A 17,522-nucleotide genomic window follows, 5' to 3' on the forward strand; every position below is an offset into this window, starting at 1 on the left:
AGGTAGGTGTCATCCATGAGGCTTCTATAGAAGACCACCGTGGGATTCTACTATTGAAAGAATAACTCCTTAGGAGGCTTCTATAGAATAGAAGACCTCGGTAGGATGCTTTTTAAATTTGACAATTTGCTCGCAGATGGATTGAAGGTAAGCAAATCCTTAAAGCTTCTACTACTGATACACTTTACCCTGTTTTCTGTTCTTCCTGTTCTAAAGCATTCCAAACTATGTATGTGGGTATGTTTTTATTCATACTACCTACACATTTACATATAAATATCACAATCAGAAATTCTAATGAATGAATTGACGTGACAGTCGTCAAATCCAAAAGATCCGTAGTCGTCGGTCATTCAACAAAACCGTTTTGTCAAGTCAGCAAAATATAAAGTGTGTTACTATGAAAGATTGCAATTGAAGATTTTTTCCGTACAAATAAATCTCAGCATCCGGTCGTCATTCAAAATGATTATGACATTAATATTTACAAAGTAGTATTCATTCTTCTTATGAATTAAGTTTCAGCATTCAATAGAAGATTATTTTTCGTTTAATTAAAAAATGTAATTTTTATTAATTTTACTTACTTGACAATGTTTGGATGATCCGAGGCATTTAATTGTTTAAGTAGAGCAATTTCACGCAATGTTGACATTGGCACTCCATTATCTGTCAATGGTATACGAACTTTTTTGATAGCCACAATACGACCAGTTAAATTATCTCTTGCTCTATAAACTGTGCCATAGGCGCCTGATTTGATTGGTTGTTGTGAGATATTGATAGTCAATGGCGGCGTAACAGGTGGTAGTGGTGGTAGTATTGATATTATTGTTATGGTTATGGAATCCCATCATCACCCACAAGTTATAAACAAATATCCATAATATAAACAAATGAAACCCGGGGGGATGGCGCCATGGTCAAAGCGTTTATCCATTATTATGTTGAGGTATGGCAGTAATTGAAGATGGAACCAACCAGCAGCAGCAAGCGGTCAAGGTGGTGTTAACATAAACAATGAACAAAGGAGGAAGAAAAAATAAGAGAAAAATAAAAATTAAATTAAATATACAAAAAATCCACAACAAACAACAACAAAACATAATAATAAGAAAAAAATAAAAACAGAACGTAAAAAAATAAATAATAGCAATATTAAAAGAGGTCAATGTCACAAACAATTGCATACATATTTTAACGCTGCCAACAAGACGTCAGCAGCGACAACAGCAGCAAAGGCAATACCTTATGTGATTCTCAACAACAACAATGAAGACCATATACCAAACTGCTGAATGCCTATGTATGTATGTTGACAATGCAGTTTTTTCTTTCATTTGAGGCAAAAGAAAACTAAAAAGCAAAATGAAAAACCTACTGATAACTAAAAAAATAAATAAAACATATGTATTTGTATGCGGATGTTGTAGGCACTAAAGCGTAGACAGAATTGGATTATAGTAAAAATCAGGTCTAAATCGTTTGATTTGAAGAGTTAACCTCCGTAGGGGTCTTCTATAGAATAGAAGACCTCCGTAGGGGTCTTCTACAGAATACAAGACCTCCGTAGGGGTCTTCTATAGAATAGAAGGCCTCCGTAGGGGTCTTCTATAGAATAGAAGACCTCCGTAGGGGTCTTCTATAGAATAGAAGACCTCCGTAGGTGTCTTTTATAGAATAGAAGACCTCCGTAGGGGTCTTTTATAGAATTGAAGACCTCCGTAGGGGTCTTCTATAGAATAGAAGACCTCCGTAGGGGTCCTCCGACCTCCGTAAGGGTATTATATACAATAGAAGACCTCAGTAGGGGTTTTCTATAGTATAGTAGACCCCCGTAGGGGTCAGAAGACATGTTTTGGAAATTTGCGTCATTTATATGACAGATATTCAATGGAATTGACAACTTGGATAAAGTGATTTGCTAAAACCTGTTTGATGTAAATGCGCTCTTATAGCCCACTTGACTTACCAAAGTTCATTTGCATTCTACAACACAAAGCTCAAAGAAATGTTGCGTTCATATCATAAAGTAAAATTCTAGATAGATACATTTATTTACGAACGATATATTCAACTTGTAAATAAATGCTAATGCATAATCGATCATTGAAACACTTGATGATCAGTGGCAGGGTTCCACTAAAATGTGTTGTCTCTGTTTTTATTGATGGTTATTTACATTTTCTACTCATGAATGAATGATGAAGCAAAACTCAGCAAGCACCCATCGTTGAAATGCTGTATTATATGCGATGAAGATGCGCACTGACGACTATGCTCGTTTTGCTAATTAATATTCACATAAATGTCTAAACAAAACAAAACACCGATCGGAAGAAAGACAGATGCACAGACTAACTGAGTCACTACGTCATAAGAGATACAGCGTGTGTTTTTGTGTGGCTACTATTGGGATAGGTCAAGGGGATGTCAAACACAAATGAAATCTCCATAATTTCATGTTAAACGTGTGCAAATCATCTTAATTGAAGATTAATGCGACTCAAGTGGATTAGGAAGATCATTAATGTCAATATTTTACTCACTGGGACGTGGAATATTTATATTGGGTAAATATGGCATGAGATGCTTGAATATATAGACTACCTTTACTCGATTTACCGGAATAGCCGGAGACGACGTATGAATCTTAAAACATAAAAAAATATTTATATATTTGTATACAGTTAATTTCGAATTAACGAAGCTTATTTTTATACCCTGCACCAAACAATGGAGGGTATATAAGAACGCATTGAAATAATCATTTGCGATTTACAATAGAGGACTACAAGTATTTACATACTTGCAAGCTCTTTAAATCAATTCTAATAAATGACGGATCTCCCATTCCACAATTGTTAAATAAAATTAAAAACACAAACATTTTTAAGACAACAGACTCCGTCTTAAACCGCATAGTCTATCTATGCGATGATTGGAATATCCCATACAACAAAAAAACAAATAAAAATTTCCAGTCACATATAAATTTTCACCCACGTCTTATTGATACCTCTCTGAGAAGATATAACAAAGATAATACAATCAGTGAAGTATATCAACATGAATTCCAAATGATTCAGGAAAATTTAAAAGGTTATACCTCCCTATACACAGACGGTTCCAAACACGGAGATAAAGTGACATTTAGTGTAATTGAAAACCAACATATACTCAAAATTTCAAATTTACCGGAATACACTTCAACTTTTTCGTCTGAAGTTATTGCAATACATGAAGCTCTTCAATATGCAAAAAGATGCAACAAGAAGTACGTTATTTTCAGTGACTCTTTGTCTGCCTTGGACGCAATATCAAACCTAAATAATACTGATTTCTACATATCTTCTATAAGAAACATATTAATTCAACAAAATCCAAAGTGTAAGCTTGTCTGGGTTCCAGGACACAAAAACATAACAGGTAATGAGTTGGCTGATAAAGCTGCAAAATCTGCTATTAACAGACCTTTGATTGTCACAGAAAATCTTACAGTAAAAGATATTAATAAATTTTTTAAATCAACATTCCTCATGAAAAGAAATGAAATCTGGGATAGGACCTCTTCATGGTACAAGTACCTAAACTTCAATAAAAGCTGCATTTCTGATTACCTTAGAAAAGATAACACATTTACAAGAAAGGATGAAATTGTCGCCATTCGTCTCAGGCTTGGTTACACTAAGCTTACTCATGATCACATTATCGACAAACAGAAAGACAAACTATGTTGTCTTTGTAAACAAACTACTTCCAACATACAACACTTTGTATCATGCCCAATTTTAAAAACCCTTGAAACAAAGCATATCCCTCAAACAAATATGATTGATATACTAAAAAACTTAAACAACGTTAATAAAAAATATCTCGTTAGCTTTCTGAAGAATTGTGACCTTTATTATTCCATTTAAGAACACTTCTAAATAAATACCTAATTTATGCCCAAATTGTTATTATCATAATTATGTTTATATAATTTAATAATTAATATTTACCTGTGTAAGCCTAAGACCTCTGCAGTCATGGCTTCACTTCCTTTATACTTGTAATTTAGTTATAAGTATAAATATGAAATAAATAAATAAATAAAATAATCATTTGCGATCCCATAAAGTACACATATTCTTGATCAGGGTAAAAGTCTGAGTCGATCTATGCATGTATATTAGGGTTATAACTTTTTGCACTTTTTTGCAAATATCAAAAATACCACCACATAGCCGTGTAGAGCATGGAAAACTATTATGAAATACGGCGTCAATTTTTTTCTATCGCGAAAAAAGTTTCCGCACCAAATGCATTGAAGTTCAGTAATGCATTTTTTAATTTTAGCTGTTATGACAACATATTTGCTTTTAATTAAAATTTTTATTTTTTTGTAATCTAATTTAAAATCATTATCAAAGCGTTCTGGACCAATTTGTTCTCAAATCGCGCCATTTCGGAGCATTTTAGGAATTTTTGACACTATTGCAATTTTTGTTTTTTCTTTATAAACTCGCGAATTTTATGTTTATATTTATTGTACCTATTGGACAAGAGAATATGGTGTCATTTGCAACAAATTCGCTAAAGTTATAGACAGTTTTTAATGACTTTGCCTGTGAGAAATGTATTTTTGTCTATAAATATTTATTCAAACAAAGCAAATTTAAAATTATAAGTAGAAAAAATACCAAAAGGGTTTTAGTAATTACAGTCGGCGCGGAAACATTTTTCACCGAATCAATCTTAGAAACGCGTTTTCATGATTAGGACAAAATTCCCCACGTGGTACTGGTGTTGTATTTTTGTAAAAAACATATACGATTCTCACAGGCAAAGTCAACAAAAACAGCCTGTAATTTTCGCGACTTCGTTGCAAATGACCCCATATTCTTTTGTGCGGTAGGTACAAAAAATATAAACATAAAACTCACGAGTTTATAAAGAAAAAGCAAAAATTGCAATAGTGTCAAAAATTCCTAAAATGCTCCGAAATGGCGCGATTTGAGAACAGATTGGTCCAGAACGCTTTGATAATGATTTTAAATTAGATTACAAAAAAATAAAAATTTTAATTAAAAGCAAATATGTTGTCATAACAGCTATAATTAAAAAATGCATTACTGAACTTCAATGCATTTGGTGCGGAAACTTTTTTCGCGATAGAGAAAAATTGACGCCGTATTTCATAATAGTTTTCCATGCTCTACACGGCTATGTGGTGGTATTTTTTTGGTTATAGCCCTAATGTATATACGTCCGTCCGGCACTTACAAAAATGGAGATAGGACGCTGAAATTTTGATAAGATGCGTCTTTTGTTTGCAGGCAGGTCAAGTACGATGACGGGCTATATGGGTCCACGTTTTGGTATATTCCTCACATAACGGTACCGCCCGATTTCGGGAATTACGATGTTTATAGTCCCATTTACAGACCGAAATAACTATAATTTTACACCTAAAAACTTATATTCTCAAAATTAGGGACAAAGATCCGCACGCGGAAAAATATACATATGTTAGAAATATGTTTGGATCGAACCAAATATTTGTTTGGGACTGACTGCAAACAAATATATGTTTGGATCCAAACATAATTTGTTTGTGTCCAAACAAATATATGTTTGCAACATTATGTAACATATCTCAATTTTATATGTTTGGGTACCAACATAGTTTTTATGGGTGGAGAGGATTTTTGCCAAAGAGATTAACAACAGGGCTCTCGCAGCTGCGGAATGCTGGTTTATTATAAAGAGCTGTGTGCATGGTTGTTCTTAACCAACGTAGCAAGCGAAGAGGAAAAGGACAAATGGTATTGCGTTGTTCTTTTTTCTTCAGTTTTCTAAATGCAATCGTTGAATAAAGACGGGAAAGTGAGTGAATAAATCAGTGTTTTGTCTTTTCTTAAAGAAATGGAGCTTTTTAGTAAATTAAATGCCCAATACATTTTATAATTGAATCAAAAAGGTGAATGGAAATATTTTATTGGACAAGGAAGAAATAGCATTTAATATTGGTAATTACATCTACACATTTTTCATATACATACATATGTATATTTGAAATATGGATGTACCTATTTGGGTGACGTAGGGAATGAGAGATATCAAGGAACGGTCCTGACCGGCTTTAACATGGCAAAGTCCAGGATTTATCTTGCTCCCTCTTTCATCTCAAGTGGATACTGAACACCCCGTGGTGTCACCTGGGGAGCTGCCTTTAACACCCGTTAAAGGTAGTGAGCTAACATGTGCCGCGCGTTCACCCATAAGAACGTTAAAAACTTGGGTTTGGGCGCCGGGTTAGTAACCCTCCCCTAGAAAAAGCAACCTACTACGAAAAAACAAAAGAAAAGAAAATCAAATCCCTCTAAAGTTGACGATCCCCGCAAAAGTTTTAAGGACCATGATCTGCAAATCTGCACCTGGAATGTTCGCACACTTTATAGAAAAGGTGCAGTTTACGCATTGGCGGATGTACTTGAAAAGTACAAGGCCGATATTACTGTCATACAGGAAATACTATGGAACGGGAAAGGCGTCACAACAACACCTGAAGGTGACGCACTGTATTATAGCTGACATGACATAAAGCATGAGTTTGGTTGCGGATTTGTAGTTGGTCGGAGGTTAAAACACCTGGTCTCCAGCTTCACACCCGTGAATGAAAGACTTGCTACAATTCGAATAAAAGCAAAATTCTTCAACATCAGTTTTATTTGTGCTCATGCTCCCACTGAAAACAAGGACGAACAGGCCAAAGATATATTTTATGAGCGCTTAGAAGAAATATATGACCGTTGTCCTGCCCATGACAATAAAATTATTCTAGGCGATTTTAATGCCAAAATTGGAAAGGAAAATATCTTTGGCCCAACAGTCGGAAAATTCAGTCTCCACAATGAAACATCTGACAATGACATGAGGCTGATAGACTTCGTAGCGGCAAAAAACATGGTAGTTAGCAGCACCAGATTTAAACATCTCGACATCCATAAGGTCACCTCTCTGTCTCCAGATCAGAAAACAAGAAATTAATCACGTTGTGATAGATGGAAGACATTCATCGAGCGTGTTGGATGTGCGCTCGTTCCGAGGAGCAAACATAGACTCGGACCACTGCCTAGTTGCAGCAAAGGTACGCACCCGGTTAAACGTAGCAAACAAAGTACGAACACACACAACATGAAAGTTAAGTACAGTACACATTGTCAGTTTTGAATGACGATTTTTGCAATTATCGATAACTGTCCAACCGTCCAGCAATAACAAAAAATGTGTTTTATTTCACAACTAAGAGAAGCGTTTTTTTAAAGTTCGACTTTTTATAAATTATTTCATTCAGTTTTTCTTTTATTAAATTATTATTAGGCTAAAAACTATCAAACTTTCCAAAAAAATCAAATTCAGATAGTTTTTGTGCATCCCTCGTACTGCAGACTCTGTGAGGATGAGGAAGAGACGGAGACGATTGAACATCTCCTATGTCGCAGCATTTCCCGTAGACGGGATAGGTTAATGGGGTTCACTTTCCACCACCGACGTAGAAAGGGGGGAGTTCCGGGGGGCCTGGGCCCCTCCCAAATTGTATTTTTTAGACATTTTTGTATATTTTACTCGGAAAACATTAAATTTTGTCCGTTGTCAAATTTTGCTACGTTTACACTAGCTTTAATTATACAGATAAAATAAATTGTCGGAATTTATTATATGAAAATCTATAAAAATGTGTAAAAAATAATCCCGGCCTAAATGAGATCTCGATTATCGTGAAAAGTGATCACAGAATTCTTGCTAAATATTTTATTAGTCTGCTGCCTCACTGCCCAAATGATTGTCAAAGAATGCAAATAAAATATTATTCAAGATTTGTTAAAAAAATGTGTTTAACACAGTCATTTGAATACAAGCAGCGTTAGAGAGGGGTTATTAGGGGGTCGGCTAAAGTAATGAAAAGAGGTTTATTCTTCTTTTCGGCAGGTATAATGTTTATTTAACTTTATTATTAAATGTTTATCTTTTAAGTGCGGTTTTTATTTTCAATTGAATATTGCACCTCATATAGCTTTGGAATGTTGCTATGGTAAATTTCAATTGACGTGGGAATTCTAACTAAAAAAGTTACTTTTTTTCATTAGTAGAATATTTTATCCAAAGAAATGATGTCAGCTTTTGAGTATAGAAGGCCGTAAAAGTAGATTAAAGGCAAAGATTGCTATTGAAAGTGTAGTTAAACGCCTTCGATTTATAGCAACCAAAACAGTCAACTGTCAAAACTGAGTTCCGCATACAAACTTAGTCTGTGGAAATCGTCCCATGGATTGCCCATGAAATGCATTCGGTAAAACAATATTCCATACATATGTATTTTCTATTTTGGGCAATGCGCGCTTTTTAGTACTCTACGAACGCTATATATTTTATGAATTGTTAGATAATGAGCACGGTCCGTCAACTCAATAATATGTTTGTATTCGTGTATCTTTTTACCATGGGAGCGTAATTTGTCCGGGTATGCCTGCTCTGGCCTTAGTCGGACCCAGGATTACTGCGATAAGTATGTTGCTTGTTGCGCCAGAACATCTTCCAGTAAGTCTCCAACTTCGTCGTCATCGGAATATGAGACACCCCTGAAGTCTCCCCGATAACAGCAATTCTTGCAATTCAATTGCAACTGTCTCCGCCTTGCCTTCCTTGTACACCAGTCAGTCCAGTACAGACCTACATACATCTCTTAAGCTTGATTATAGTGACCCATATATGGAATGTATGGGAGTAGCCGTGAAGTGTGGGACTGCCGAGGTAGAGCTGCTCAATGTGTGCATACCGTCGATAAATAGCTGTGCTTCGCGTTATATACCCAATTTAAGTTCGCTTTTGAAAGGCAATAAACGTCTGGTGCCAGGGTCTTTAATGCTCATCATGAACTTTAGCATTCATACGCCTTTTTAGCGGGTTCATCATCGCTCATTCTTATGATATGGCCTAGCCAACGCAATCGCTGCATCTCGATACGTTTAACTATATTGATGTCGTTGTATAGCAGATACAGCTCGTGGTTCATGCGACGTCGATATTCACCGTCCACGCAGATTGGTCCGTAGATCTTTCGAAGAATTTTTTCTCTCAAACACACCAAGCACTGCCATGTCTGCTTGCGCAAATACCCAGGCTTCGGAACCATACATCAGCAAGGCTAGTATAAGTGTTTTGTAGAGCGTTATTTTTGTTTGACGAGATGTGGTTTTGTTTTTAAACTGCTTACTTAAACCAAAGTAGCATCTGTTACTTACTTACTTACTTAGCTGGCCCATTACAGAACATTTGTTCTATAGGCCGAACTAAGAAGAGATCTCCATTCCTCTCTATTTGTTGCTTTGCACACTGGAATACCGCGCCTTGTCATCTCATCATCCACTTGTTTGCGCCATCTATTCCTTGGCCTGCCAATTCTGCGTGCACCGCCATGTGGCATGTATTCATACGCCTTTTTAGCGGGTTCATCATCGCTCATTCTTATGATATGGCCTAGCCAACGCAATCGCTGCATCTCGATACGTTTAACTATATTCATGTCGTTGTATAGCAGATACAGCTCGTGGTTCATGCGACGTCGATATTCACCGTCAACGCAGATTGGTCCGTAGATCTTTCGAAGAATTTTTCTCTCAAACACACCAAGCACTGCCATGTCTGCTTGCGCAAGTACCCAGGCTTCGGAGCCATACATCAGCACGGGTAGTATCAGTGTTTTGTAGAGCGTTATTTTTGTTTGACGAGATGTGGCTTTGTTTTTAAACTGCTTACTTAATCCAAAGTAGCATCTGTTGGCCAATACAAATCTTCTTTTTATTTCACAACTGATGTCGTTTGTTGTGTTGACGGAGGTGCCGAGGTAGACGAAGTCTTTTACTACCTCAATATTATAGGAACCAACTTCCACAGTCGGTCCGAGCTCAATGGACGCATTGCGCGTCGACACCATCAACTTGGTCTTCTCACCGTTTACCGCCAGACCCACTTTAGCAGATTCTCCTTCGACCTTTATAAAGGTATCAGTTACTTCTTTTACTGATCGACCCATGATGTCTATATCATCAGCATAAGCAAGTAACATGTGACTGTTGGTGTAGATTGTGCCACTTCTTTTGACGTTTGCCTCTCGTATAACTTTTTCTAGCAGGATGTTGAAGAGGTCACACGAAAGGCTGTCTCCTTGTCTGAAACCTCTTTTGGTACCAAACTCTTCGGAGAGGTTCTTTCCTATTTTAACTGAGGACCTCGTGTCAGTTAAAGTCATTTTACAAAGCCGGATGAGCTTTGCGGGAATACCAAATTCAGACATGGCTTGGAATACCTTTGAGCGCAGCGGACTGTCGAAGGCTGCTTTATAATCGACAAAAAGGTGGTAGGTGTCGATCTGCATCTCTTGGGTCTTCTCCAGGATTTGCCGCAGGGTAAATATCTGGTCAATGGTGGACTTGCCAGGTCTAAAGCCGGATTGGTATGGTCCAATTATCTCGTTGACCATTGGCTTTAGTCGTTCGCACAATATCCCTGACACGATCTTGTAGGCAATAGGGAGTAGACTTATGCCCCTATAGTTAGAGCATACAGTCTTATCTCCCTTCTTGTGGACGGGGCACAGGATACTCAGGTTCCAATCGTCGGGTACTCGTTCTTCCTGCCAGATGGTGCTAACTAGCTGATGAATACACCTTATCAGCGTGTCGCCTCCGGTTTTGAACAGCTCGGCTGGTAAGCCATCGGCCCCTGCTGCCTTATTATTCTTCAGCCGATTTATTGCTGTCTTTACCTCATCTTGGCTGGGCGGTATACATTCAATACCATCTTCTGGGATTGGGACTGTGGTATCTTCGTCGTCTTCGCTGCTATTGGATACCAACAGATTTGAAAAATGTTCTTTCCATATCCTGAGTACACTATCTGTATCAGTTACCAAATTACCTTGCTGGTCTCTACAGGAGGATGTGCCTGTACCAAAGCCATCAGTTTGATGCTTGACTCTTTGGTAGAATTTTCGGACTTCATTCTGGCTCCTGTACATCTCGATTTTTTCACACTCCCGCTTTTCCATCTCTCTCTTTTTCCTGCGGAAAAGACGTTTCTCCTCTCTCCTTTTCTCCCTGTATCTCTCTCGTGCGCTACGCGTTGCTACGGATTGTAAAGTAGCCTTATATGCCGCATTTTTCTCTTCGGTGGCAGCACGACACTCCTCATCATACCATGGATTCCTTGGTGGAGGTCTCTGGTATCCAAGTATGGATTTTGCGGCTGTTTGCATGGAGTGGGCAATGCTTTGCCATTGCGCTGATATGTTATCGGGATGAGGAGGGCTTTGATTAAGCAATTGGGCTAGTTGAGTGGAATATGCTGTGGCTATCTGTTGTGATTGCAGCTTACCGATGTCTAACTTTCGTGTTGTGTCTGTTCGTACTTTGTTTGCTACGTTTAAGCGGGTGCGTACCTTTGCTGCAACAAGGTAGTGGTCCGAATCAATGTTTGCGCCTCGGAACGATCGTACATCCAACACGCTCGATGAATGTCTTCCATCTATCACAACATGATCAATTTGGTTTCTTGTTTTCTGATCTGGAGACAGCCAGGTGCCCTTATGAATATCGAGATGATTAAATCTGGTACTGCTAACTACCATGTTTTTTGCAGCTGCAAAGTCTATCAGTCTCATACCATTGTCAGATGTTTCACTGTGGAGACTGAATTTCCCGACTGTTGGGCCAAAGATATTCTCCTTTCCAATTTTGGCATTAAAATCGCCTAGAATGATTTTAATGTCATGGGCAGGGCAACGGTCATATGTTTCTTCTAAGCGCTCGTAAAATATATCTTTGGTCTGTTCATCCTTTTCTTCAGTGGGAGCATGAGCGCAGATAAAGCTGATGTTGAAGAATTTAGCTTTTATTCGAATTGCAGCAAGTCTTTCATTCACTGGAGTGAAGCTGGATACAAGATGTTTTAGTTTCCGACTAACTACGAATCCACAACCAAACTCATGCTTTACGTCATGGCAGCTATAATACAGTGCGTCACCTTTAGGTGTTGTTGTGACGCCTTTCCCAATCCATCGTATTTCCTGTATGGCAGTAATATCGGTCTTGTACTTTTCAAGTACGTCTGTCAGTGCGAAGACTGCACCTTCTCTATAAAGAGTGCGAACATTCCAGGTGCAGATTCGCAGATCATGGTCCTTAAAACGTTTGCGGGGTTCGTCAACTTTAGAGGGGTTTGTTTTTCTTTTCTTTCGTTTTTTCATAGTAGGCTGTTTTTTCTAGGGGAGGGTTACTAACCCGACGCCCAAACCCATGTTTTTAACGTTCTTAACGCGCGGCACATGTTAGCTCACTACCTTTAACGGGTGTTAAAGGCAGTTCCCCAGGTGACACCACGGGGAGGTCAGTGTCCACTTGGGATGAAAGAGGGACCAAGATAAATCCTGGGCTTTGCCATGTTAAAACCGGTCAGGACCGTTCCTTGGTATCTTCCATCCCCTACGTCACCCATCTGTTGTACGTAGCATCTGTTGGCCAATACAATTCTTCTTTTTATTTTACAACTGATGTCGTTTGTTGTGTTTACGGAGGTGCCGAGGTAGACGAAGTCGTTTACTACCTCAATATTATAGGAACCAACATCCACAGTCGGTCCGAGCTCAATGGATGCATTGCGCGTCGACACCATCAACTTGGTCTTCTCACCGTTTACCGCCAGACCCACTTTAGCAGATTCTCCTTCGACCTTTATAAAGGTATCAGTTACTTCTTTTACTGATCGTCCCATGATGTCTATATCATCAGCATAAGCAAGTAACATGTGGCTATTGGTGTAGATTGTACCACTTCATTTGACGTTTGCCTCTCATATAACCTTTTCTAGCAGGATGTTGAAGAGGTCGCACGAAAGGCTGTCTCCTTGTCTGAAACCTCTTTTGGTACCAAACTCTTCGGAGAGGTTCTTTCCTATTTTAACTGAGGACCTCGTGTCAGTTAAAGTCATTTTACAAAGCCGGATGATCTTTGCGGGAATACCAAATTCAGACATGGCTTGGAATACCTTTGAACGCAGCGGGCTGTCGAAGACTGCTTTATAATCTACAAAAAGGTGGTAGGTGTCGATCTGCATCTCTTGGGTCTTCTCCAGGATTTGCCGCAGGGTAAATATCTGGTCAATGGTGGACTTGCCAGGTCTAAAGCCGGATTGGTATGGTCCAATTATCTCGTTGACCATAGGCTTTAGTCGTTCGCACAATATCCCTGACACGATCTTGTAGGCAATAGGGAGTAGACTTATGCCCCTATAGTTAGAGCATACAGTCGTATCTCCCTTCTTGTGGACGGGGCACAGGATACCCAGGTTCCAATCGTCGGGTACTCGTTCTTCCTGCCAGATGGTGCTAACTAGCTGATGAATACACCTTATCAGCGTGTCGCCTCCGGTTTTGAACAGCTCGGCTGGTAAGCCATCGGCCCCTGCTGCCTTATTATTCTTCAGCCGATATATTGCTGTCTTTACCTCATCTTCGCTGGGCGGTATACATTCAATACCATCTTCTGGGATTGGGACTGTGGTATCTTCGTCGTCTTCGCTTCCGTCTTCGGATACCAACAGATTTGAAAAATGTTCTTTCCATATCCTGAGTACACTATCTGTATCAGTTACCAAATTACCTTGCTGGTCTCTACAGGAGGATGTGCCTGTACCAAAGCCATCAGTTTGATGCTTGACTCTTTGGTAGAATTTTCGGACTTCATTCTGGCTCCTGTACATCTCGTTTTTTTCACACTCCCGCTTTTCCATCTCTCTCTTTTTCCTACGGAAAAGACGTTTCTCCTCTCTTCTTTTTTCCTTGTATCTCTCTCGTGCGCTACGCGTTGCTACGGATTGTAAAGTAGCCCTATATGCCGCATTTTTCTCTTCGGTGGCAGCACGACACTCCTGATCATACCATGGATTCCTTGGTGGAGGCCTCTGGTATCCAAGTATGGATTTTGCGGCTGTTTGCATGGAGTGGGCAATGCTTTGCCATTGCGCTGATATGTTATCGGGATGAGGAGTGCTTTGATTAAGCAATTGGGCTAGTTGAGTGGAATATGCTGTGGCTATCTGTTGTGATTGCAGCTTACCGATGTCTAACTTTCGTGTTGTGTCTGTCCGTACTTTGTTTGCTACGTTTAACCGGGTGTGTACCTTTGCTGCAACAAGGTGGTGGTCCGAATCAATGTTTGCTCCTCGGAACGATCGTACATCCAACACGCTCGATGAATGTCTTCCATCTATCACAACATGATCAATTTGATTTCTTGTTTTCTGATCTGGAGACAGCCAGGTGCCCTTATGAATATCGAGATGATTAAATCTGGTACTGCTAACTACCATGTTTTTTGCAGCTGCAAAGTCTATCAGCCTCATACCATTGTCAGATGTTTCACTGTGAAGGCTGATTTTCCCGACTGTTGGGCCAAAGATATTCTCCTTTCCAATTTTGGCATTAAAATCGCCTAGAATGATTTTAATGTCATGGGCAGGGCAACTGTCACATGTTTCTTCTAAGCGCTCGTAAAATATATCTTTGGTCTGTTCGTCCTTTTCTTCAGTGGGAGCATGAGCGCAAATAAAGCTGATGTTGAAGAATTTAGCTTTTATTCGAATTGCAGCAAGTCTTTCATTCACTGGGGTGAAGCTGGATACCAGATGTTTTAGTCTCCGACTAACTACGAATCCACAACCAAACTCATGCTTTACGTCATGGCAGCTATAATACAGTGCGTCACCTTTAGGTGTTGTTGTGACGCCTTTCCCAATCCATCGTATTTCCTGTATGGCAGTAATATCGGTCTTGTACTTTTCAAGTACGTGTGCCAATGCGAAGACTGCACCTTCTCTATAAAGAGTGCGAACATTCCAGGTGCAGATTCGCAGATCATGGTCCTTAAAACATTTGCGGGGTTCGTCAACTTTAGAGGGGTTTGTTTTTCTTTTCTTTCGTTTTTAGGCTGTTTTTTCTAGGGGAGGGTTACTAACCCGACGCCCAAACCCAAGTTTTTAACGTTCTTATGGGTGAACACGCGGCACATGTTAGCTCACTACCTTTGACGGGTGTTAAAGGCAGTTCCCCAGGTGACACCACGGGGAGGTCAGTGTCCACTTGGGATGAAAGAGGGACCAAGATAAATCCTGGGCTTTGCCATGTTAAAACCGGTCAGGACCGTTGCTTGGTATCTTCCATCCCCTACGTCACCCTCCCCAATACCATACTTCTTTAAAAATGCTATATCTATATAAATAAAAATCAAATGTCGTTCTTTGGTAATGGCATCAGTTGAGAACGGCTGGATCGATTTGGATAATTCTTTTTATGAAATGTTCGCCATAACTCGACTTAGGTTTATATGCAAAGAAAATTTGACCACGCCCACATTTTTCAATTATTATCTTTTCTACAAAAACTGAACCGATTTTTCTGAAATTGTCAGGGAATGTACAGGGATGGGCCCTCGGTTAAAATGGGCTACAAACTTTGTCGAATTTCGGAGGGGGCGGGGTATTTCCCCAATACCATACTTCTTTAAAAATGCTATATCTATATAAATAAAAATCAAATGTCGTTCGTTGGTAATGGCATCAATTAAAAACGGCTGGACCGATTTGGATAATTTTTTTTGTGAAATGTAACCGTAACCCAACTTAGGTTTTTATGCAAAGAAAATCTGACCACACCCACTTTTTTCAATTCTAAATATTAATTTTTTCCATGGTCTTGATCTGTGAGAAGATTCTAATTTTGTATAATCCGATCCGATTTTGTATAAAAATTCAAAATAAAGACCTAGGGGCAATACATCTCCTATTGTTGCTTGTGATATTGCTTTACGAGTACATTGCTTTAACATTTCTTTGCATTACTTACCGGTTCCAATGACATTGAGCTCTTCATAATTGAATGGATCACCATCATTAAATGCCTGCTGTTGTTGTGTTGCTGATTGATGTTGCGGCTGATGTGCCTTTATATGATGATGTTTAGAGGTCATTTTTTTAATTTTAATTTCCGCTTGGGATAGGTGGATGTGATTTTAAATTAATTTTAGAGGTGTGTTGGCGTAATGCAGACAGGCTTGGCCAATGAAGAATTTCGATTTTGGTATTTTATGTTTCTTTATATATTTTCTTTTTCACTATTCACTTCACTTTAGACTGTTGTTGGCCGATGATTTTTCACACTTTTTCCACTCAATTTACAAGAAGACATTAGACATGGTGACATTTGTTGAATGAATTACAAAGTGACAAGTTTTGTTAGAATGTGCTTTATGCTGTAATATTTTATATTTATTTTTGTATAATTTTAATATATATTTTTGGTATAATTTAATTTTAAAACTTCACTGTTAATAATAGAGTATCAATATGTGGTGTATGTATTTGTTTTTTCATCACTAAACAAAACAAAAATTGTTTAAACATTATTTTCAATGTTATTAATCAGTTGTTAGTCGACTTTAGTGTGTGTATGAAGAAGAATGCCCGAATGAATGGGAGGAAGTAACCAACGAAAATCATAAAAAATTCAACAACAAAAAGAAACTAATATTAACATTTTGCTTTAGTTTGTTTTTTTTCTATTTCATCAGTTCTAATGTTAATGTTTAGGCTGTTAACAAATAACGACGAAGATGAAGAGACAAAGGAGAGTGGGAGAGGGGAGGAAATGTTGCTTTAGTTAAGTACAAAACAAAATAGTAAAGATAAGTACATATAACTACAATTGTAGAGTAACAGTCATTTCGTTCATAGAGAGAAATTGGGGCATTTTTCATACCCGAAAACTAGCTGCCATGGACTGTAAGCAGATATGTACTGATGGTATGTACTTGTCGGTAGGTATGCATGTGTCATAGGCATGATAGGTATGTTGTTTGGCTGGTTAGACGTTAATTTTACATTGGACTTATAAATATCAAAAACAAATTAAACAAGTAAATTGAAACACTTTTTTCAAAATGTTGGGCGACGACAACAATGTGGATTAGGATTTATGTTCAAAAATGTGTTATGGAAGTGATAGATATCACACCCAGTGGGTCATCGTATAACTTTCGGACCAGTATACGGAAGCATGGATATGTCCACGGAAAATATAATATCGCTGTAAACAGGACGAACATCGGTATACATTTCTTCGAACAGTCCCCAAACTGAACTTAGACATAAATGTTGAACTTTTGTGGTGGAGGTACCCTAAGGAGAGGACCGATATGGATCATTTTAGAAGTTAAACTAAACTTGGACAAAATATTAGGAGATCCAAATTGGTTGCACCGTTCAAGAGATATAGTACATACCATTTTAGTGATATGTTTTTAATTATTGGGGGGAGTGACCGGAAATTGTGGACCGGTATTGCCCATCTTCAAGCTGAAACTAAGTTTGGACAAAATAAAACGAAGGTTTTTTACACCTTTTTTTACAACTTTTACCGTCGTAAT

The 17,522-nt window shown here is 38.4% G+C and overlaps 1 protein-coding gene across 6 annotated transcripts in view; it reads right to left on the reverse strand.

Annotated features, from left to right (window-relative positions):
• The window catches only part of Cdk4 (Cyclin-dependent kinase 4), a 48,627-nt gene that overhangs the window by 15,454 nt on the left and 15,651 nt on the right, over nt 1-17,522 (reverse strand). For 3 of the 6 annotated variants that reach the window (XM_073990209.1, XM_073990213.1, XM_073990211.1), the window contains exons 2-3: nt 15,944-16,349; nt 588-753 (exon numbers count right to left, since the gene is read on the reverse strand). In XM_073990209.1, coding sequence (XP_073846310.1) covers nt 588-753; nt 15,944-16,067 — 290 coding nt within the window. In that variant the 5' untranslated portion in view covers nt 16,068-16,349. Of the gene's footprint in view, nt 1-587; nt 754-15,943; nt 16,473-17,522 lie in introns of all 6 variants that reach the window. The other 3 variants (XM_073990214.1, XM_073990212.1, XM_073990210.1) reach the window with 3 other exon arrangements.

Source organism: Musca autumnalis, unplaced genomic scaffold (genome assembly GCF_047663935.1).
Source record: "Musca autumnalis isolate F117 unplaced genomic scaffold, ASM4766393v1 scaffold_5, whole genome shotgun sequence".
Taxonomy (NCBI): domain Eukaryota; kingdom Metazoa; phylum Arthropoda; class Insecta; order Diptera; family Muscidae; genus Musca; species Musca autumnalis.